The sequence below is a fragment of the Periophthalmus magnuspinnatus genome, chromosome 21 (assembly GCF_009829125.3).
Source record: "Periophthalmus magnuspinnatus isolate fPerMag1 chromosome 21, fPerMag1.2.pri, whole genome shotgun sequence".
Classification (NCBI taxonomy): Eukaryota; Metazoa; Chordata; class Actinopteri; order Gobiiformes; family Gobiidae; genus Periophthalmus; species Periophthalmus magnuspinnatus.
The window spans coordinates 9022070-9045803 of NC_047146.1; the positions used below are offsets into that span (position 1 = coordinate 9022070).

A 23734-nucleotide genomic window follows, 5' to 3' on the forward strand; every position below is an offset into this window, starting at 1 on the left:
AGCTCTATCTGGAATATAGTTGTTGGCAGAGTTTATGTGTTTACTCCCACTTTAAAGAATGCAGTCATCCCAAACACATTTCATTAGGCTACTTGTAATATTTCTTTGTTAGATATTGGAATTGTCAGTGTGGCAGTCTGCCAGTCCAAGAAAATTTGGGGGGTTTCTGCAGCTCTATTTCCCATCCACTCCTTGCTTTTCTTGGTGCAGTGATCTGAGACAAGTGGATGTCGTCAGCTCTAGTGAGGCATGAACCCTCACAAAGTGCAGATTAACACCTAAACATTGTCTGAACATTTAAAAGCCACGTTTATCTGGGGAAGGAATTTAGCCTCACACTGCAAATTAAGCAGGTCTATAAACTTACCTCAACTGTAAAGATGGAGGGGTTCTGTCCTTGTATGTCGCCATCTTTTGGAAATGTGTGATGAGACTGTTTTGTCTTTAGGTTTTGTCTTCAGCAAGGTTTTAATGACCTAATAATTAATAGACTATTTACAAATCTACACTGACTTCTTTCTCATCATCAGACATACGTTATAAATTATCTATCGGCCTAAACCGCTGACACCAGGTCACAGAGTGTACACTAGTCTAATGCACCACACACACTGCACCCCCCACGTGTCAAATCAAACTAGAGCTCTGCTGCCCTCTAGTGGTGAGTCTGGTGAAACACGTTCTGTGAGAAAACAGGAAACATTGTGAAATCCAGTCCAGGTTTTTGATCTACACGGGGCAGTGTTGACTGTAAATCCAGCCCATGACTTGTACCAGATCCTGCGCTTGTGGAGTTTCCTACGTGCGTCTTCTTGCTTTGTGTTGTCAGGCAGAAGGCAAACCGCGTGGCTCCTTTGCTTGGCCTCGGTAAACCAGAGTTCATTGCCGTGAAACATTTGCGTGTTGCCAGTTGCGAGTCGCCGAGATGTCGGCCGGGCTGGAGTCTGGGTTTTCGAGCGAAGAGGTGCTCGCCACCCGTTTCCCCGTGCACCGCGCCTGCAGAGACGGGGACGTGTGCGCGCTGCTGTCTCTGCTCCAGAGCAGTGCGCACCGGGCTCAGCTCGCGGTGGAGGACACTTTCTACGGCTGGACACCCATTCACTGGGCGGCGCACTTTGGAAAGGTGCTGATTTCCTTTCATTTATCCTTTCTGTTGTTGATATTGAACATTTTGTACAGCTAATAAATGGAGGATGAGCTAATAGAGCCGCGAAGACATGGCGCTGTCTCCTCCTCGGCCATTTCCTGATGTTCACTGTGAGACAGACCAGCGGCCATCGCCACAGCTCACACTCTGAGAAATGGACACTCAGAGAAATGGACTACTTAAACACTTCTGCTAAAAACCTCATATTTTAATATGTGTATTGCCCGGGCATAAAACATTTTATTGCCATAGATTTATGTTTGGGAATAATGTAGCCCAAGGCACGAGCTCTTTTCAAATAGACTGTGAAAACCTCTAAATGTGCCTGTTTATTTAGGAAAAAATGAACACGGCCTGAATTTGTCTGAAAACGAATAACAAAGTTTGATCTTTGCCGTCTTCTTCCCACATCATTTTTTCCACTCACAACAGAATGGGCCCGGTTTTCTCGGTTTTGTTTGATCATGTCCTGCCCGCGCCTGTCCTGACTGCTCCCATCAGGTTTAATGGTTTTGCTTCTGTGTTGACAGCTGGAGTGTGTCATGCGCTTGGTTGAAGTGGGCTGTAGTGTGAATGCAGTCACTTCCAGATTTGCCCAGACTCCTACTCACATTGCTGCGTTTGGGGGACACCCTCAGTCCCTGTTGTGGCTTCTCAAAGCTGGTGCTGATATTAACAGACAGGTAGGATGCACTGCACACTTATAATAACTCAAACATAAATAGCTATTAGATGAACATGTGTAAATATTGTTGCTTTATGCAAAATGTATGATCATAAGAGTACAGTATTGTTTGGCTTATCCCATCAGTGAGGATTTTTCCACCCAAGGGTCATGAACCTTTAAGTATTATTGCTCCATTTTGCATGGAGGCGGTGCTTGTATTAACACTGGGAGGGTTGTGCAGACTTCCTCATGATTTCTCTTGTTCTGTTCTCACTGCCACTGACTGGGCATTTATTTTAATACTTTGCTGGGAGAAATTGGATTTGTAGGTCAGGATGACTTAATGTGGTGTTGTCATTATGTATCACCATCCATTTAAAGTGGCTTAAATAAAGGCAGAACCGGTAGCCCTGCATTTTAGAATAATAGACTGAGATGTTCTGCATCTGTCTTCTTCCTCTCGTGTGTTGTCTTGTCTGGTGTGTGGGTGGTTGTGAAGCCTAGGTGAAAAGTTCAGTTCTGCGTTAAACCTACTTTTACTGTGTTTGTTCTTTTGATCACGGTTGTAAAGTTCTCTTCAGTGAATGTAATGCCAGATTTTGTCATCACAGGACTATGTGGGTGAAACGCCCATCCACAAGGCTGCTCGAGCGGGCAGTCTGGACTGCATCAATGCTCTCTTGGTTCAGGGAGCTAAAGCTGAGTAAGTTCTGTGACCACATCCCTTTCCTCAAACTTTTAATTTTGTGTTATTACAAATAATATATAGTAATATAGTAACAACTTTTTTTTACAAGGAATCACCAACAAACAACAAAGAATTGCCGGGTTCACGTTGATCAAATTGAAGCCAGTTTCAGTAGTAATTGCTGACTTTTAGCTGTCAAAAGCAGTGATTGGTGTGTTGCAAACTGTTTTAACAATGATATTATAGTGAGAAACGACCACTATCCTCCATGAGACCCAAACAAACAACTCAGATTGCTATGGTGTCAACACAAAATCACACCGCAGTGTTGAGATGTTTAAATAGGGCTGTGCTAACCACCAGCCTAATTTATCAACTCAGTCACTTTGGTGATGAGTATTACATAGTACTTGAATAATGTCTCACAGTCTAGCATTAGCGACAGCAAGTTCTTAACAACTGTGAAAAGTGTAAATATTGGGTCATAAAATGTTTCATAAAAGTGGATGATTTTAATTTTTCGAGGTAAACGCGGTTGAAACTGTAAGAAACCCGAAGTACCGCTCATGATAATGGAGTCGCTGTAAGGAGCACTCTTTAATTAGTTCAATAATGATAGCTTGCATTACCCACACTTTTTATGGGTTACATACAATAACATAGTCTTTATCTGTATTTGTGTAGTTCAGTCTAGGTGCATTATGATAACTGTTTGATGGTGATCCCTTGAATGTGAACGTTAATACTAAATTGTTGCTATTAGTGCAACAGTGTATATTAAGCTGCCCTCTCTGTGTAATAAGAGCGAAATGATCTGATTCTTTTCAGTCTGATGGCCTTAGGTTTAAAACTAAATGTCTTATTGAACTTTTGATGTATTGTACACCTGATGGGGCAGCTTAATGTAACCGCTGAAATTCCCTATTTTTCCTAGACCAATTTGCATGATCTCTGTTGAAACTAAAGTGTGGTTTTCTATGTTAACATTTGTTTTGGTTACTGTCTTACACAGCTGGAATGGCCAAATGCACAAGTACTGAGCATGTTTAAACAAGTTTAATTGTTGCATAGAATTCAACACATTACAAACACTGATTGAATCAACATACATTCATCTTAAATTTGTAAATAATTAAAAATGTTGTTAATAAAAACTCTGAATTGAATATGGAAAAAGGGCTAGAAAGCTTCAGACAGTTGTAATCCTAATGAACATGGACCTTTGCCACTGGCCCACAGCAGGGTGGGCAAGTTTAGTCCAAAGCAATACAGCAATACCCCTGTAAGGGGTTTGAAACCACCAAAGTGAGAGAAATGCCTCTCGTCAAGCGAAACCTGTGCAAACCAGCACTATCTTGTATTTTATTTAATAATCTGCACTCAATTAACCAGGGGTGCATAGCCAAAAGTATGAGTAATGTTTCAAAATAATTACTAAAGTAGTAAAAAGTAGAGGTCCAAGTAAGAGTATAAAGCAAGTTGATGTTATTGTAAGGACAAAACATCAAATAATGTACAAAATCTGACATTTTAAAGGATGGACGAAAACAAAAATGAGCAAAACTAAATCATATTATGGAGCAGTGCACAAATGTTCATATCATTGTCAACAAGTTTTAAGCTTTTTTGTAGACTTTAATAATAAACATTTACTCAAGTAAGAGTACTGTTACTCAAGGCAAAAACTATTACTCAGTAGGAGTAAAACTACGCTGCCCACAAAGAGAAGTTACTCAAGTAAACGTAACTGAGTAACATCCACCTCTGCTGTTAACCCTAACCCCTATGTAATTGATGATAGGTAAAAAAGCCACTGAACTTTAATAATTTACAATATAAAAAGTCATATGTTTACTTGTAAAGCAAATCCCCCTTATATTAAAAGTCCAAACCAAAAAACACATGAACAGATTTCAACCTTGGTCTATGCAACACAATGTACTGATTAGTTCTGATCTGACAGTATATCCAAAAATACTTGGAGTTTATAGATTTTATTTTACAATTTCAAATTTTAACTTATTAAACTGTTGAGGACTAAAATCTCAAACCCTAACTCTGAGGAGGAATATTGCTTGAAAATAGTTTGCAACAGAAAATCTTTTGAGTGTTAATATTTCTGTGTTGTATATCTCTAACCTCCAAGTATGCGTTAATAACAGAGCTCTGATCTCCTTGTGCATTTGGTTATTTTCTGATTTATTTTTTTCTTTTACAGATTGAACATTCAATGGGTAGTTGAGGTTAGGTAGCTTTTCATACATGAGAGAAAACGCAGGGAGTGGCGAGGCTCATGACAAAATGAAAACATTAAAATAATTCAAATGTATTACTCTGAAAATTTTAGGCGTTATGTCATTTTATTGGAAACAAATATAACATTTGCAGAATAATTGAAACTCCAATAATTTTACTTGGTTGTATTAATTTTTTTCAACTACTTAAAATCATTTTTATTTGATCCTTCCTCTAAGTGGGTTCTGTTGATGGACCTTTCTCTTTGGTTTACTGATATTCTTTTCACTTTCTCTTCAAGATGTGTTTTTGGAGACGACTTTCATCCATGTATAGACTGAGCTTAATACTACTTTATACAGTTTACCCACCAATCAAGATTAGATCACACTAGAAACTATAATTATAATACTTACTATTGGTATAAACTGTGAGAAACATATCTTTGGTAAATGGATCTTTGACCAAGAAGGAACCATTTCCTTTGTCTTGGATGGCATGATTCTTTCACCTTCTTGAAACCAGCTCCAAATCCACACGTCTTACCAGGATGAAGCAGAAGATGTTTTTTTCTACAAATGTTGACAGATCGTCTGATGTGAAAGTCACACCAAACATGCACAGTGTCTGCCCGGTCACCCATCTGAAGACCATCACTTGATGATTTCCAGCTGCTTTTACTCCTGCCTTTTACAGGCACTTTTATGCTTTTAAATTCTATTGAAATTGCAGTGTATTTATTTAAACATTAATAGTTATAATTCAATCAAATATTCATAATGATGCAATTATCTGAGTAAAAGGCAGTGTTGCCATGTTTAATTTGTCATGAGCCTCAGAAGAGGTAAGATGGTAGCTGGTCAGGACAACAGCTGGCAGCTCAGAGTTAGACCCTGTTGCAAATGAGAAGGGCAAACCAGAGTTAGCTGTGTAATATGTATGATCTAATAACTATGTTATGCTAACACTCATTTTGTTGAATGCCATTTCACTGTTCAGAGAATTTCTACAAAGATGTTTTTGTTTGTATGTCTCAGTATTAACCATATACAATAATACAGTCTTGTTTTGACCTATATTCTTTGTCACCTTTTCCTTTATGAAAGTGACAAGTTACTCGAAACGTTTTGATACTGTTAACAGAACCAGAACCGTACGTCTTAATGTTTTTCAGCTATTGAATTGGAAATGACTTGGTTTTTTCAAGTAATCCTAGAAAGGGGGAGAATAGACACTGCTGAGTCTGCCCCGTTCCCTGGGATAGCCGCACTGTTGTGGCATTGAGTGTTCTCACTATCGCTTCCTATCTACACACTGGCAAACTGTTGAGGTATTTCTTGCGGTGATTGGTTTTAATGCTAGGTTTTTAAATGAATCACAACTAAAGAAATATACCTGCATGCTTTGCTTCTTATCCATAATTGTTTATATATTTAGTTTTTGTTTTATTTTTATATATTTTGTTTCTGGTCTTGTCAACTAACCATAGGAGCCCTTTAAAAGGACAGGTTTAATCACGTGAGTCACATGTCAACATGTAGCATGATTGTAGGTTGCCTCTTGAAAGTTAGACAGTAGATAGAGAAGATAAAATCTGTGCTTAGGACGGGAAAAGCAAAGCATACCAGGCATTTATAAAGAATTAACGCTTCCTTTGTTTTATTAATTTGATCTTTGATTTTTGTTGAAATGATGGTCTCACCAAAGGAATGGCAGAAGTATAAGTAATCTATATTTAATTCATTGTAACATCTAAACTATAATAATAATTTAACTAGAGTTGTCAGCACTTTGTAAATATTGTGCACTGACCACTGAGCACAGCTTGAGCATTTAGTATTCTACAGTTAATGTAAATGCATTATTCACTTTAATTTAGTATGGCAAGTTTAAAATGGAAATCATTTTTACTTGTGAAATGTTGGCCAAGACCAACACAGTAATACTAATTAACTAGTTCGTCCTCTCTTCTCTACCTGGGCTAGTAGTAATTTGAAATGTATCGTTGCAATGCCCCTTCAAATGTACCACCTCATTTTTGAAGGTGTCCAGTCAAGTTTACCAAATTCTTGACATACAGCAGTGCACTCATACATGTTATACATTATAGTTTTACATTTTTACATTACTATACAAATAATAAAATAATAAGCTAACATGTGTGAACCAGGACTGAGTTTAGAACGTGTTAATGAAATGTGTAAATACAATGTCTGTTCCTTAGTGAGACCATTTTATAACTTTATAAACTTGTGAGGAAAAATTGGAAGCGTTAATTTGAAGAGTACGATGTGCAACAAGTTGTGTGATTTTTACTTTTATGATTTTTAAATCTTTTGATTGTTTATGAAATGTTCATTGTGCACTAGTTCTTGAAATGTATTTTTTTTCTCCACAAATTTAGTTCAAATGTAGATAGATCACCTTTTACACAATGATTGTCCAAACAGTGAACTTGTCACTACATGACTGTACATATTACTGTAAACCCAAATGAGTTATTTTTCTTTTAATGCAGTTGTACTAATTATAGGAACTTTGGAAAACTCGCATTGCTTTTACTTTATGATGCAAGTTACATAAACTATCATTTCATCATTAAATGAATCAGAATAACAACTCTCTTAAACAAATCTGAACACCTATTGGCTTTAATCGTGGTTATCTTAAATTTAGTCCAGCACACTGGCTTGTGCAATAATGGGATCTGCTCTTCTTAGAGGACAGACATAGAGTACAGTGCTTGTGTGGTTACACCGTTCTGTTTGTGCATTCATTTTGTCACTTAAAATCACCTTAGATCTGCTGCACCTTGACATGGTTAACACAACTGTGTGTTATTTCACACTAAGAAAATGTTTACATTTTCAATAGCAGCGAAGTATTTTTTTCTTATTCCTCACTACAAGTGTTCACTTTTCTTTGACTGTTGTTTTTTGTATGAAGACCTGGATTTCTTGATCATGAAGATATTTCCTAGTTTTCTTTGTGGAGAGACCACCTTCTTTACTTACCACTGAAGAACCATGTCTGTTTATTTTTTTATTTTACATTTTTTTTAGATTTTTAATTTTTTTTAATAATTGCTACTTGACATTTTTATAACTACTGTAATGATGTTTCTAAATATTTTAATAACAGTTAACTGGAACCATGAATACTTTTTTTTTTAATTCATTGTTTGAACATCAGGTGAAATACTTGAAGAGCTTATGTCATCTTGCCTCTGCAAAGTCTTCAACTTCAACAAAAAAGTTTTTTTGTTTTTTTTAAACACCAAAGTTGGCTTAAACATGTCATGTTTTGCAGCAGTTATATTTCCTGTTTGGGGACTATTTATTTCAAATTCAAATGAGCTAAAGTGATCAGACGTCATTTTCCCCAAGATGACGTAGAGGGTGTCAGGATAGTTCAGATCAGGTTGTGTATGTACATACTGTTTGCATATGTGTGTGTGTCTGTGTGTTTATGCAGGAGTGTAGGTGTGTGGGGGTGTGTGTGTGCGTGCCTGGCCTTTGTGTGTGTGTATGTATGTGTGTGTGTCTGTATGTGTGTTCATGTATGTGTGTGTGCGTGTGTGTGTGAGAGACTCCAGCTGCAGGTGTGTGTTGGTGACACTTGCTCTTTTTGTGCAGTTTGAGGAATGCCAGTGCACTGACTGCTGCCGACCTGGCCCATGCACAGGGATTCAAGGAGTGTGCGGAGATTCTGTCCAATGCTCAGAACTTCCAACAAAACATGGCCCAGTCTCAAAACGGACATTTTGTGAACAGCACAGCCCAGAATGGGGGGCACTCTTACCCCTCGGTCCAGGGACGCAGTTTCTTGAATGGCACTCCAAACAGAAAGAGGTCATTTGAAGGCATTGAAGTAAACCCAGTGAAAAAGGCTAGACCCATTGGTAGGCTGATTATTGAATTTAACATTACCACAAATCTTGCAAGTGCTGTTTGTAAGTATTGTCAATACTTGTTTTTTAGGTCTGGACATGGCACCAGTTTATCTAAATGGGAATGGGCCACTGGGAGGCGCTCAGGATGTCCAAATGGAAAGCACAAACATGGAGTTGTCCTTTGCTGCAAGCTCAGGTGGGCCAGGATCCTTTGCATTAGAGTTAAATGGGTGTGCAGCCCCAAGACAAGACGGCGCAGGCCAGCCAGCCAAAGAGCTGGAGGTGATTACAGTGGCATCAATGCAGACTCACTGCCACTACACCAATTCATATGCTTACTTATAGAAAGCTTTGTACTTTATTGATTTTCAGAGTCAATTTAGTGTGGCTGGGGTATGTTTATGGATAATATGCTAATTTGTTGGCTTTGGGGCAGTGGGAATATACGTTGACAAATGTAAAGGTGTGTACTTGATGTAAGTGCATATACCTATCTAATTTGAACTTAAGTACTATGCTATACACTAGTCTTGCATACGTGTTTGATGATATTGTAAAATAATCACTTTGAAGAATAATTCCCTTTATCATTACAATTTTATAGCAGAAAACATTGATAAATATCAACTTCTGCAGTAATTTTTCAAATGGCAGTATTTCTCAAAATATGTGAGAACTTCTCTATATGCTGTCAAATGTTTCATTAGTTATGATTAATGGTTTATTAAATTCAAAGCATATCCCAAAATGAAGGTAGCCAGTTTCTTAAACATCAGTGACCATTTTATGGCATTTTCAGTGAATAAGTTCTTAAAATTTGAGTTGCTGAAAATACCTGAGAATTGTCAAAGGTTTTAATTTGTTTGTGTAACTTATTTGATGGTAGTTTTGTTCAGTGAGTTAGAAAGAGATTTTGTTTTAAACCTGCACTTTGGTTGTGTGACACGAGCTCATTGAGTGGGTAGTAGTACTTTGATATAAATAAAGCTCTGCATGAATTTGTACTACTTTTAAATAAGCCTTACTTTATTACTTTGAGCTAAACAGTGTTAAACAACAGTTTTTTACATCATTTTATCTACTTTTTGACTTTTGAAGTCATTTTCTGTGTTGTGGCATGTACTGTTTTTTTTTTTTTTTTGTAAAAGTGTTAAGTTTCACAATTGATATGCATTTTCTAGCGCTTAACGATGACAATATTCTGTTTTGCTATGGATAAAATTCTTAATTAAATACAAAACATTTGACAGACTTATGATTGTGGTGGACTTTTTTTGTATGTTTTTGAATGTTTTTAATCACTATTTAATCTTAACTTACTAGATGCTGTGCTACTATACTGTGTTTCACCATTATCCCAACAGCTCACAAACACTTAAATACATCTACAAAAACTAGGTCACTGTGTCAGGTCACAGCCTTATTTGGAGGTTTTAGATTAGTAATAAGGTCTTGAACTAGTTGTACTATAATATAAGGCTGTGGAATGCATGTCAAAATGCAGATATAAATGTTAATATGGTCTTTAAACATTGTAATATTTAGTAACAACAAAAAAAGCACACAAAATGCATACAGTTATTGCTTAATATATATATATTTCAGGGTAAAGAAGACTTAATAATATTATATATTTGTTGTTTGCAGTGACAGATGAAAGGCTCTTTACCCCAAATGGTCACAGCCAACCTCAGCTTCCGCTCGGGTGCGGCCTGGCAGCAGAAGTCAGACATGCTCACAGTGATATGCTTGAGATCCACGGCACAGCAGGCAGCCAGGTGGAGCACCAGAAGTCTGTGACTGCAGAGCAACTGTACAACAATGCATTTTACAGCACCATGCTTCTTTATCATGGATCTTAAAATGGGAATTCTGAGTGGCACCACATTTTTGCCTAATACACAGTAATATATGCCTAAGCAACACAATTGGCCTTCAATTTGACTAAAATGAGTTAATCAGTATTATTCAACAGGGCATTATTATTTTTAGAACAATAGTGATTTAGTTCAGCTAAAATTTCAATCTAACACTAGACAAAAATGTGCAATGGGGCAGACGTTAGTCCCCTGTGTTTTGTTTTGATGCGACCAGTTGTGAATTTTTGTTAAGTAATTGTGAAGTTATTTAATAAAAGCGTAAAAACATGGCTATTAGTTTTGTAATTACAGCATGGGCTACCCTTTATCTTTCGTAGCCATTGCAGTGAAACTATAAAACTGTGTAAATGGGACCACTGGGCTACCCCATCCCGTCCTCACGTGTCCGGCCTGTGCTGTACAGTGGTACAGTGTGCTGCACGTCACCTGTCAGCCCGACCTTCACTCTGCACAAACATTACGTCACTGTGGTCACGCCCACTGCCGAGCGCATCCATCACGACAAAGGGGGGATTGAGAGATTTTAAAGTCATTAATGTTACTCAAAAACAATCCATAACATTGGTATCTTAGACCATTGTCATTTATTACGTGTAGGTATATCGTGTATTTCTTGTTTGGGTTTACAAAACTGTATATAATTGGTTATATTAGCAAAGGATTGACCCTGCGAATGAAGTGGTATGTCTCTGTAAACCAAACTGGGCTAACCTGAGTGCTGGGATTAACGAAACCGACCGGGGGCTAAAGGGAGCGGATGGTGTCAAGTAACTCACTCGTAAATACGGCAAAACGTTTTGATTAAAAAAAGCCACGTATATTAAGCCTCATCTTGATACGGCTAACACATTATAGAGTTATGTCTACACCGGCTAGAAGAAGACTTATGAGGGATTTCAAAAGGTGAGTTGTCAAAATCGACAGTGACGTTAGCTTCCTACAATTTGCTAACATTAGCATAGCATCATATAATATGTCATTATTTTGTATTAAAAATACAAGTACATTTCGAATCTATTGAAAATGTGTATTCTGACTAACTATATAACTATATCGTTTATAATCGGTGGCCGTGTTCATTTACAGTTTGACTATTTGAGCCACTGTTAGCAGCAGGTGTACGAAGCGTAAAATAGGTCCTGAAAAAATACACCTTAAGTGATCCTCAACTATTTTTTCCACATCAGTTTATTATAATAGCCATAGTTGTGGGCACATTTCCATTTCCTAAGCAAAACAGTTCAAATGTGCTTGCAAGATGGGATCATATTACTCAGTCAACAGAACTGGAGAGTCATTCCGTTTGAATGTTGAAATATTGAGCCAAATGGGACATTGTACATTTGGGGTTCACTATTTAAACGTTCTGTTTATAGGCTACAAGAGGACCCTCCAGCTGGTGTTAGTGGTGCGCCTTCAGAAAACAACATAATGGTGTGGAATGCAGTCATTTTTGGGTGAGTTAGTGAAAATTCTTTCATATTTCTGCAAAGCCACCTGTCTTCATGTCACTCACATAATCTGATTCATGTTTTAGGCCTGAAGGGACACCGTTTGAAGATGGTGAGGAAATTTATACTACATAAATGTTATGCATACGTGAATTAAACATGTTTTTTGCTATGCTTTAAGGTACATTTAAACTCATTGTAGAGTTCACAGAAGAATATCCCAATAAACCACCCACAGTACGATTTGTGTCAAAGATGTTTCATCCCAATGGTAAGGAGCATATCTTGTATTGAATTCTTGAATTGGCATGATAATGGAGAATATTTTCAGTTAATATATATTGTCCTCCCAGTTTATGCAGATGGCAGCATATGTTTGGACATTTTGCAAAATCGCTGGAGTCCAACTTATGATGTGTCTTCAATCCTTACATCCATTCAGGTAAAAACAGATACCACTGTTTTGCTGAGACTGTCAATGCTCTCAAGTTACAATTAGTGCTTGGTGTAATGAAATTATGACTACAGTAATTAAATTTCATGACACACGAGTAAATCCCAAGTATTAGAGTATTTTGTTATTTGCTCCTGTGGTGGCCTGACAGGAGGCAGCTGACTTAGTAACTCATCTACTTTAGTTTGGCGTGCCTCTGTTGGCCATTGAGTGCCATTCATGAAACAGCACCCCAACACCCAGAGAGGAGAGAGGCAGCCCTCAAAGGGAATAAAATGATGCTCTTGGTTGATGGAATCAGTAAAGTATTTCACCTCAGTATTTAATCATGTGTCTCATGGCAAGTATGTGAGACTGTTTTATGTGTAAAATATATGATATAAAAATACTGAATATAATGTTTTTTTCCCGTACAGTCTCTGCTTGATGAACCTAATCCCAACAGTCCAGCCAACAGTCAGGCTGCTCAGCTTTATCAGGAGAATAAGCGGGAGTACGAGAAACGTGTGTCTGCCATTGTCGAGCAGAGCTGGAGGGACAGTTGACCTGACAATCACCGTAGCTGTTTCCATTGTGTGCGCTGCAATTTTTAGTCAAGTACTTCTTATATTTGCCCTAGTCTCTCAACCACACATTTTTATTTCAAGCTTTTATGCACTTTACCTCCAATCTCCACCCCCATAAAGTCTTTTTTGTTAGCTACCAGGTATAATATATATATTTTTTACTCAGTTGAAGTCCATCAGGGAAACGGTTCTGAATATTGCCTTGTTTTTTTTGTCATTATGGACTAAAGGGACATTGCCTTGCTTTCTAATGTATGTCACCCTGATTAATTCACCCCTGGACTAATGTTGAATCTTTGAGGGCCATGTCAAGAACCCATAGTGTTGTGCCCAACTACTCTGTCGGTGTATATTTCTACACAGCAGTTTTCAGGGTTTCTTAGTGGTCTATAGGGAAAAGATTTAAGTAGCTCAAACATCACTGGGGAAAATTATATTGGACAACCCTGCTGTGTTGTGAACTGTTACATGCATGAAAAGTGTGTTCATAATTTTGTTCAGTACTTCTGTAAATAAGAATCACAACTAAACTTTATGTACAGATTTTGCACTGGTTGTTATCATGCCATTTTCAGTACCGTACTTGTAAATAAAAAGACATGTTAAAACTGTTTAAGGTGCATTGTTTACCATGAAAGAGACTATATGCACAGATTCTGAAAATACCTTTAATGTACAACTTGCATTCATTGAATAATGGAAACAAGGTAAGTGCAGGAGTTGTTGACGCATGCAGATACGTTTTTGAGAAAGGAGTACTCTGGTCAAAATGATTTTGTTTGCAAAAATAATTTTACAAGGACATTCTCTAATGGCTGTTTAAACTGCGCTAACTGTAAATACAAATTGGAAAGATATCACATTAATACTACAAAGTTCAAAGGCACAGATAGCCATGCTACCTGTTGTAAGCCCTCTCCTTCTTTGCCCGCTCTAAGGCCTTGTCCATAGTCTTCTCATTGTCCCCCCGACACTTCGGACAGTACCATTTGCCTTTGGGCTTGTGATGTAGCCCAACACAGGAGAAGTGGAACCACTCAATGGGACATTCATCATTATCACAGCCAATCATCTCACCGTAGGACACCTGTTCACACAGACAGTATGTGGGCTCATCAGGGTCAATTGGCAAATCTGGGGGAGACACTTCACGCTCAGACTTTCCTTTAGATCTTTTCTTCTTTTTAGAAGATGCTTTTGCTCTTTTCTCTCGTGATGCCCCTCCTCCTACATCTTCAGAATGATCTAAACCCCCGTAACTTTCACGATTCTCTCCATTTTTCTGCCGCCTCGAGCGTTTTCCTCCTGTCTTGTCTGCACCACCGGAGCTTAGAGTAACCTCATCCCGTTTTTTCTCATGGTGACCAGTTTTGCCTGGTGTTATAGATGATGCTGCTGCTGCTGATGTTGTGAGGGAGGCTGCAGTGGTCGTTAGTGAAGTGGCTGTTGTCACGTGACTTTCTGGAACTTCTTGAGAGGACAGGAGCACTTCTGAGTGCCAATCCATCTGGCGTGTTCGATTCTCCACCAACTCCACCTATGAGTACAGTAAAATGCACAAATAATTTCCTCTGTTACAAATACAACTACCATGGTATATATTATGCAGTCATTTTATAAACCATACCATTTGTCCAGCGATTTGAATCTTTTCATCTCCAAGCTCCTGACTTCGGATCAAGGCTCGCTGAATTGATAACTGAAGTTTTCGCCTTTGCACAGAGTCATTTTCTTGGCAATATTTTTCATAAGCCTCATCAAGCTCGATCAGGACATCTGAAAGAAGCGGACATGCAAGTGTTAAAGGAACCAACTAATAATCCTAAATGCCATTAGTAAAACCTAATTCAATAGAATACCCTGATATTTGGCGTCAATTTCCTTCATGATGGACACACTTCGCTGCAAATCACAAGGCAGAGACTCCACAAGGTCCAGATATTCCTCCACGTATTTGACGACATGGCCTGGTTCGCCATTGGTTGGGTTTAACATGTCCGCTCCCGTGTAAATGTTGGCTCTTTCGATGAGTCAAACTTTACATTAAAAAAGAAACGTAAGCGTTAAACACTGGAAAGAAACATACTTCAGTAAGTGACTTTAACACATGTCAACTAAATTATAAAAAAGTATTTTCATTTATTTAGCGAATTAGTTCTTCAGAATAAAAACAATTCAGAATACACAAGAATGTAATGAAAGAAAACAAATTTTGTGAGTACGACTGCAGCTACAAGAGGGATCACGTTCATACGAAAACATTTTATTATCCATGTACCAAGTCAAAATTCGTAACGTGAATGCTTTGAAAAATGTGTAAATTACGTAACATTGTAACATTTAACTGTACAACGGCACATGACTGATAGTGTCTGGTGTAGTTCGGTTGAAATGAATAGAAAGAAACGCGTCTGATAATGCTTGTGTTCGCAAATACACCAATAATAGCGGAATGTACACCAAGCATATATGCAGGTCACCTCATAAAATCACCAAGAGTTTTGACATGTAAGCGCGCTAAGATTTAACGCGTACATTGTTCCACACAGCTTGAGTTAACGTTAGCCAGTTTGTCTTTTGTTATGCGGCGAGCGAAGGTCACACCCTGCTCACAAGTGGAGGCACAAGAAACCGCGTTATAAAGCTAATGTAGAATATAAGAAAGTTAAAGGACAAACCGTGTTATTCTTGTTGTCGTGAGCCCTGTCGAGATGCTAGTTTACTCTGCGTGCTGCTAGCACTGCATCACGTGGACAGTGTCGTCATTCAGTACCATGACGCATGCGCAGTTTGTAATATTCAGGTTGTATTATGATTCCAGATGGAACCATACAGTCTAGAATTATAACAAAAACATGTTCTAGTCTCGACATATGTGGCTTGATAGCAGAAAACCAAACCAATATGCAATAATTGCATTTTTAGCGTACTGGCTATCCTAAAGCTCCAACATAAGATGATTTTGTTTGAGTTGGCCACCTGTATATGCTTAAGTTGTATGTTGTAATACATGAGAATGAGACCATAAAAAGAAATGTACAAAATAGATAACGGAGGACACTGTTACTAAAATAACAGAATAATCCAAACTTTTATTTATGTTACATTTCAACTTTCAAATAACTTTTTGAAAGCAGAGCCAATCTCCTGAATCATATCTGATGTAGTGGTGGATCTGCCATTTCTCTGAAAAGCTTGATTGTTGCACTGTCTGGTAAGAGAACAAGCCCCATACGCTGCAACCACTGATGGATTCATACTAAATAAAGTACAGGAAAAACATTATTATTATTGTTATAACTAGTATGTCATAAATGTTGTGATAAATGGCTGAAAATAACCTCACCCTCTAAAGATTTCAGCAATGGAAACACTATGGGCCCAATGTGCCATCACTCCCATAGATCCTGAAAGAAGATCCCCTTGTCCCCCGCAACGCCGGCCACTTCCTTCAATGCTGCAGGGAATAACTGAAGAACAAAATGGCTTATTATTGTTAAAGTTTTATATTATGCCTTATGTTTATAGCCGACACAGACCTTCGCTTCCGTCTGTAATCAGATCATGTTCTCCTTTTAAAACCACAGTGAGGTTCCCCATTGCGATGCTTAACTGTGTGACACTGAATTTGAGGTCACTGGTGTTCATAGGTCCATGTAGCTGTGTATTTACAAAGACAATTACCGGTACTAGAGTAAGATTAATGTATTTGGACAAGCTGCGCTAGATAACATACCAATGCATCATACAGTCTGGTAAACTCCATAATGTTAGGTGTAAGGATGCTCTTATGGTACCCTTGAATAATAGATGGCTGCTGTGTAACTAGCCACAATCCATCCTGTTCAAACAAAAATATTTGTTAATGTGAGCATTCCCACTAAGCCGCAAAATATGTGCATAAAAAATAATGTACCTACTGCATCTATGACGACAGGAATGTCTCTAGCTTTTGACTTAATTATGATTTCCTAAAAATGAAAAATAAATAAACAAATGTGAACAACTAAATCCTTATGTTGGATTTTCCACTCTTTAATATTCCACACCTTAGCTGTTTGAAGTATATGATCATCTCTCCCAAGCCCTGGTCCCACCACAACACTGTGTAGCCTTGGAAGCCATTTTTCTATTTCTTCTAATGCATTTGAACGGTCTCTGAACCAACATACAGCACACATGTAAGCATACATTATATACATGGTTGTGCTAAACCCCCACATCGTGTAGTTTATGTGTAGTAAATACAATTACATATCAAATAAGAAAAAGTAGAACTATATCACTTGAATTACTTACAAGATCGGATGAACAATCAATTCAGGGCTGTAGGATTTAATGACTGGTGCAGCATCTTTAGTACAAAACACATGGGCCAAATCAGCCCCCTGGAAACAAAACAATTGACAATAAAAAACATAAACGCCAAATCGAAGCTATAGAATCACTTACCACTTTAAGTGCAGAAATTGCAGCAAAATAAGGTGCTCCAGTGTACCTGAAATGATGTACTTCAGTATAAAAAAATGTTAAAAACAGTTAGAGGCAAATTTTATTTGCAACATACTCTTGGCATCCTCCAATGATTCCAATCCGTCCATCTTGTCCTTTATGCTTCTTGGATGTTAGTGGAGGGATTGTTCTCTTCACCAGTGCAAGGATTCCATCATCCATTCTGTGGTGTGATTTAGAGCTTAAACTGTAGAAACGCTCAAACACTGAGAAAAAAAACAAACACATTTTTTTTTTTTTTAAGCAAAACAATATTTTTAGTTTGAAGCAACAAAAAGTAAGCTTTGGTGTATACATACAGTACTTACATACAGTATGAAGTAAGCTTTGGTGTATACATACAGTACATACATACGGTATGAAGTAAGCTTTGGTGTATACATACAGTACATACATACGGTATGAAGTAAGCTTTGGTGTATACATACAGTACATACATACGGTATGAAGTAAGCTTTGGTGTATACATACAGTACATACATACGGTATGAAGTGAGCTTTGGTGTATACATACAGTACATACATACGGTATGAAGTGAGCTTTGGTGTATACATACAGTACTTACATACAGTATGAAGTGAGCTTTGGTGTATACATACAGTACTTACATACAGTATGAAGTAAGCTTTGGTGTATACATACAGTACATACATACGGTATGAAGTAAGCTTTGGTGTATACATACAGTACATACATACGGTATGAAGTAAGCTTTGGTGTATACATACAGTACATACATACGGTATGAAGTAAGCTTTGGTGTATACATACAGTACATACATACGGTATGAAGTGAGCTTTGGTGTATACATACAGTACATACATACGGTATGAAGTGAGCTTTGGTGTATACATACAGTACATACATACGGTATGAAGTGAGCTTTGGTGTATACATACAGTACATACATACGGTATGAAGTAAGCTTTGGTGTATACATACAGTACATACATACGGTATGAAGTAAGCTTTGGTGTATACATACAGTACATACATACGGTATGAAGTAAGCTTTGGTGTATACATACAGTACATACATACAGTATGTGGTCACATTGCTGAAAATATAAAAAAACAAATATCTTATTTAAATGAAATCAATGAAGTAATTTCATTTAAATGTTTTTTTCTCTTCTTTCTTAGATATTTTTATGCATTTACTTTTATCTTCTTCAAATAAAAATGAAAATATATTCCACCTTAAGGCTTTCAGAATGCCACACAAAATACCTCCTAAATGTTGTAAATCTTGGTTTGACACTGGTGTGTGTGGCTTGAAAGACTCCGCTTGTGATGAGGTGTGTCTGATATGACTGGGCTGATTGTCTGTACATGTAGTATGGGTGTCAGAAGAACAGGGCCTGGTTGAGGAGATGCTGGTAAACATCTGTCCCAACATCTGGAGCATGTGCATCTCTCTGCCATGTTCAGCCTCTCTTCTGCAGTCTTCTGCCTTTAAACGCTGCTCCTCAACTCGATAGAAGTTCTCCTCTGCCTGGGCACTCTGCTCTAGAAACTGTTCCAGAAGATTCTCTAAGGGAAAGGTAGCTCGGCGTCTCCGGGGTCGCTTGGGTGTTCGAGCAGGCAAAGTGTTTCCTCTATGGCTGCTAGATTGAGGTTTTACAGAAGCACCTTAAATAAGAAGGATTAATGTTAAACTCAGTCACAGAAGAGCATATATTATCATGCGTGTTGAAAACTTACTATTTCTGTTCACTATTACTTTAACAGGAACAGGGCTTGGTATGCTGCCATACTCCAACTTGACTTCAGTCTCAGGAGGACAGTGAGAGTCCTCAGTATTTTCAGAATGTGACTCCTGAGCATCCTCTCCCTCTTCATCCAGCGCATCCCCGGCTTCCTCTTCTCCGGGCCCATATTCCAACATCTCTGGCGGGTTTGAAGTTGGACGATTGCTCAGGATTCCTTCCATAATGTCATAGAATTTACAGATTTTGTGATACTGTCCACTGTTGCGTAGATTTCCCTCTTTAGCCAGTAAAAACTGCCTCTTGAGGCTCTTGATGCGCACCCTGCATTGCTCCGGGGTCCTGTCAAAGCCCATCGCCGCCAGTCTACACGCTACGTCGCGATAAACGAAACTGTTCCTAAAGCTCCCGTCCAGCGCTGTCTGGATGTCCTGTTCCCCCCAGATGTTCAACAAGGTCCTCGTCTCTACGTCCGACCACAAGAACCCCCGCGTGGTGTTTGAGTGCATGTCGGACCCAGACTGTGCTTGTTTATGACGTACGTTAGCTTTTAGCCGTTAGCTTTAGCTCTCAAACCCGCAGGTGCCCTCAGCTCCAATTTGACATGATCAACAAAGGGATAAAAGACATAGTTTGTAGCAAAGAGCCACCATCTTACGCTCTTAAAGCTCACGAATCAATGTGACGATTCATGTGCAAGTACAACGGTGAATACTGATTATCCAACTCGTTTATATAAAAAAACAAACAAACAAAAACCGTTAAATTCACCACCTGCGATCAGTCTTGAGCCCGTACACCCAAAAACAGACAGACCAGAGTCCGCAGGGTCCTAAAGACCCCAAACCACCGCCTGACGCACTCAGTCTGGGGCAAACTAGTGAAAGCATCTTTACTTTACCTGCTTGTTCTAAATACATCCAAACAGCGCACAGTGGAAGCGCAAATACTGTGAAGAAGAAACACAGCGCCTGCCGCATGCCGCTGTCTCAAATGTCCACTGTCATTCTGTCCTCACACCAACCACTACAGTGCACTTTGTCTTTGTCTTACCTAATATATGACAGCGTTTGAGAGTTGACAAATGTACACAAGTGATCCCGATCATGAGGTACTAGTCCTGCAGGCGCGACCACAACCCGGAAGACTTCCCATGGTGCATTTAGGGCCCCTCGAAAACAACCACATCAACGGGCTCGCACTTGATCTAATGATGGATTTAATTCTGAACAGTGGCATCATTGACTGTACTTGTATGTAAAAATGTGACAACACCTTTTGTATATTGCTTCTGCCCCTTCTGCATTTAAATGAATGCTACCTGATCTAATTATCATCTTAACCTTCCCATTTTCTTGTCTTGTAGAAACTCGCTTGACGGTTTTACTTTATGACAGGACTTTAAAGCACTGAACTTAAGATGTGTTATAAAAAGAGATACAAAAACTTAGAAAAGAGAGACAAAACATAACACTAAACTAGAATAAATTAATGAGATGCCTTGAAAACAAAGTTCGGGGATTAGTGGCTCCTTAATCCCTCTTTAGCTCTTCACCTACTTCCTGTTTGACATCAGTACTTTTTGAAGTTTCTGTTCCTGAACTTCAGTCCACATAGTAGCTGAGCTGAGTGATGCTGTGGGAATTGAGATTTTTTAAAAATGGCAGCTCTCTCAAGAATACGGAATTACATCATTTAAATCAGATCATTTCTCTCTGAATTCTGTTGTTTTCTTTAATTGGCAGAGAAGTGGACCGCGGCACCATGCCCGAGGTCTCTAAACTCAAGAAGCCCGACGTGAAGCTCGTCCTCTTGGGGGACATGAACGTGGGGAAGACCTCTCTGCTCCACCGCTACACGGAGAGGAAGTTCAAAGACACTGTGAGCACGGTCGGAGGGGCGTTTTTCCTCAAACAGTGGGGGCCATACAACATCTCCATATGGGACACCGCAGGTAATAATAAGTATTTTTTATAGTACTACTTGGACAACCTGTTTTGCTATTCAAAACCCTCTTTTTTACCCGAGGAGTGGTAGTTTGCCCTCTACCTGGTCTCAAACATGTGACTGACCTTAGATCCAGAAGTGGCCTTTTCCACATGTTTAGCCTCAGAATCACTGAGATCAAAATCCATTTGGCAGCCTGAAGCACAATAGGCCTATCCCCTAGCCTTGTGATTACTTTATAAACAGCACTAAAATGTCCCATATGATTGGCAACATCTAAAACCAATGTATTCTATAAATATAATTTTCTTAATTGTGTCAAAATCTTTTAATAAATATGTGTATTTAATTAGAAGAGCCACTTGTCTGGTTTAACCTAATAACCCAATTCATTCATTTACTGTAGAAACATTGCTTTTTATCAATTTCATTAGAATTCTCAGTAAAACAAACAAACAAACAAACAAAAGTCTCTGACATACTTCAGTTGTAAACAGTCCCAGTGGTAAAAGAGTCAACATGCCTAATCTCAAATATTTCTAAGATAAGGATAACAACTGACGTTGAGTCAAACATTTTTCATGCCTGGGTCTGCATGACCCCTGACAGCCTGAGGCGGTGTTCGAATCAGTCAGCGAGGTAGAAAATGCTGACTAAACGGGAAGTCATTTTAGTGTTTTTTTTATAAACAGTGATCTGAAAATCATGTTTTTCCCAGATATATGGCAGATGGACAGTTTTGGACAAACTGTACAGTTGTTTATGTTCCTGGTATAGTATTAGTTTAACAGTTGTTTTTTCAGACACTAAATACACACTGAACATCTAGGCCTGTTCCTCATATTGGGTCACATGGTAGTGCTACTGTGACCGGAAGAATTGACTGTTTTACATCACATAGTACATTCCAGCCCAAATGTTAGGTTTTATGATTACAGATTACAAATTGATGAAACAATCTTAAAACACACGTGCTATTATTGCAGTGTCATACAATTAGGATACACAACAGATGCACAACAGATAAATTTGATATTTTAACATAATGTGGGTGTCTATTCTCACACAATCAGAAAACAGAAATCGTTCCCATGCACACAATGTACCCTTTCACAAACAAAATAGCGCATGTTTATTTCACAAAGGCTTTTTGTTCTCTGACTGCTGATGGCCAAGCGCAAGTTGTAGTATTTTGCGATGTTCATTATCTCTATTAATTTCAGTTCATAATTAAAATATGAATTGAAAATTCAGTTTTAAAAGACTTTTTCAGATTCAAATGTATTATTATTTATTATTTGTGCTTGGCTTCTCTTTTTTCCCCCATTTAATTGCTTGTGTTTTGTAGTAACCCGCCATTTCTATCTTGCTTGCCACCTGTTACTAGCATTCTATAAGAATTTAATGAGCTTCAACTCAACCAGCCTTGTGATTTGAAAACAACATGGGATTGGTTATGTAGTTCTCCCATAGTGCTGTACAAAAATCACATTAAATCACAGGTTATTCAAATACTTTTGCTGTTACAAATACAGGAGATCTACAGTAGATAATTGATATTTTAAAATAATGGTTAAATATCTGTCTGCTCCTCTAGGTCGGGAGCAGTTCCATGGTTTGGGGTCCATGTATTGTCGTGGGGCAGCTGCCATCATCCTAACCTATGACGTGACCAACTGGCAGAGCCTGGTTGAGCTGGAGGAGCGTTTTCTATCACTAACAGACACTGCTAACCATGACTGTATTTACGCTGTCGTGGGCAACAAGGCAGATCTGACTGACCTCACAGCCCAGTTACCACAGACTTCGGACTTGGGAGACCAAACCAAAAGTGAAGAGTCGCAGGTACTGTCAGCTTGTCCCACGCCGCCTGCATCCCCTGTCTCCATTTCTGGGGTACTCCTTCGCAAACAGGTTACCCACGACGATGCTGTAGCTCTCTATGGGCGAATACTACGCTACAAATGCTTGGATGAAAAAAGCACCCTGCCTGCTGAGAAGATGTGCTTTGAAACTAGTGCCAAAACAGGGTATAATGTGGACAGTCTTTTCGAGACACTATTTGACCTATTGTTACCCTCTATTCTCAGGAAAAGAAATGAGAACCAAGAGTCCCCAACTGTGGACTTGGAGGACTGTAGGACAAGTGGGGGAAAGCGGGGGAAAGCTTCCTGCTGCTAGGAGCACATTTTTAAACAAATACATATGCAATCAAAGCACTAAATAAAACTGTGATGAAGATTGTGTGATATACATTTCCAATCTTGACAAAAGGTTCTATGAAATTTCAGTGTTAAAGTTTTTTAAAAAGTGGACCAATATCTTTATTAATTCTCTTTAATCTCTGACCACTGAAATAGCACTTTAAAGTGATCATAATCATAATAATAATCACTGCACTGATGTTTGAGAGGCACATTGTGACAGTATTAACATTTTATTACGCAATCTTGTTTTTCACTGTTGCCAAACCTAATTCTCACCGTGGCATAGCATAAAAACTGCATTTAATTTTTTTTTGATAAATGCAATAAAGATTTTTTTTTTTTTTTTTCTTTTTTTTTTTTTTTAGGAATTATTGTAA

The 23734-nt window shown here is 38.3% G+C and overlaps 5 protein-coding genes across 7 annotated transcripts; 3 read left to right on the plus strand and 2 right to left on the minus strand.

Annotated features, from left to right (window-relative positions):
- The first annotated feature begins 784 nt into the window (after positions 1–784).
- ankrd10b (ankyrin repeat domain 10b) lies at positions 785–10770 on the plus strand. The gene is made up of 6 exons (XM_033987487.2): positions 785–1123; positions 1678–1830; positions 2426–2517; positions 8373–8638; positions 8718–8825; positions 10277–10770. Exons 1-6 carry the CDS (start codon positions 926–928, stop codon positions 10489–10491), a joined length of 1032 nt encoding a protein of 343 aa, XP_033843378.1. The 5' UTR covers positions 785–925; the 3' UTR covers positions 10492–10770.
- Positions 10771–11227: 457 nt separating this feature from the next.
- ube2al (ubiquitin conjugating enzyme E2 A, like) lies at positions 11228–13591 on the plus strand. The gene is made up of 6 exons (XM_033986806.2): positions 11228–11412; positions 11886–11966; positions 12047–12072; positions 12142–12231; positions 12314–12402; positions 12831–13591. The coding sequence occupies exons 1-6, from the start codon at positions 11369–11371 to the stop codon at positions 12957–12959; spliced, it is 459 nt and encodes a 152-aa protein (XP_033842697.1). The 5' UTR covers positions 11228–11368; the 3' UTR covers positions 12960–13591.
- A 44-nt stretch (positions 13592–13635) lies between these two features.
- On the minus strand, positions 13636–15749 carry ing1 (inhibitor of growth family, member 1). Its single transcript, XM_033986805.2, has 4 exons — positions 15659–15749; positions 14840–15016; positions 14608–14756; positions 13636–14517 (listed from the first exon to the last, which is right to left on the minus strand). Exons 2-4 carry the CDS (start codon positions 14973–14975, stop codon positions 13879–13881), a joined length of 924 nt encoding a protein of 307 aa, XP_033842696.1. The 5' UTR covers positions 14976–15016; positions 15659–15749; the 3' UTR covers positions 13636–13878.
- Positions 15750–16049: 300 nt separating this feature from the next.
- naxd (NAD(P)HX dehydratase) lies at positions 16050–20351 on the minus strand. 3 transcript variants are annotated; one of them, XM_033987007.2, is made up of 11 exons: positions 19199–20333; positions 18725–19126; positions 17548–17698; positions 17433–17478; positions 17280–17368; positions 17030–17138; positions 16901–16951; positions 16717–16821; positions 16520–16640; positions 16327–16450; positions 16050–16239 (listed from the first exon to the last, which is right to left on the minus strand). In XM_033987007.2, exons 1-11 carry the CDS (start codon positions 19710–19712, stop codon positions 16089–16091), a joined length of 1863 nt encoding a protein of 620 aa, XP_033842898.1. In that variant the 5' UTR covers positions 19713–20333; the 3' UTR covers positions 16050–16088. The 3 variants fall into 3 exon arrangements, with proteins under 3 accessions (XP_033842898.1, XP_033842900.1, XP_033842899.1); XM_033987009.2 differs by lacking the exon at positions 18725–19126 and having other exon boundaries at positions 20257–20351; XM_033987008.2 differs by lacking the exon at positions 18725–19126 and having other exon boundaries at positions 16071–16239; positions 20105–20250.
- Positions 20352–20799: 448 nt separating this feature from the next.
- On the plus strand, positions 20800–23412 carry rab20 (RAB20, member RAS oncogene family). Its single transcript, XM_033987011.2, has 2 exons — positions 20800–21157; positions 22748–23412. Exons 1-2 carry the CDS (start codon positions 20968–20970, stop codon positions 23329–23331), a joined length of 774 nt encoding a protein of 257 aa, XP_033842902.1. The 5' UTR covers positions 20800–20967; the 3' UTR covers positions 23332–23412.
- The last annotated feature ends 322 nt before the right edge of the window (positions 23413–23734 follow it).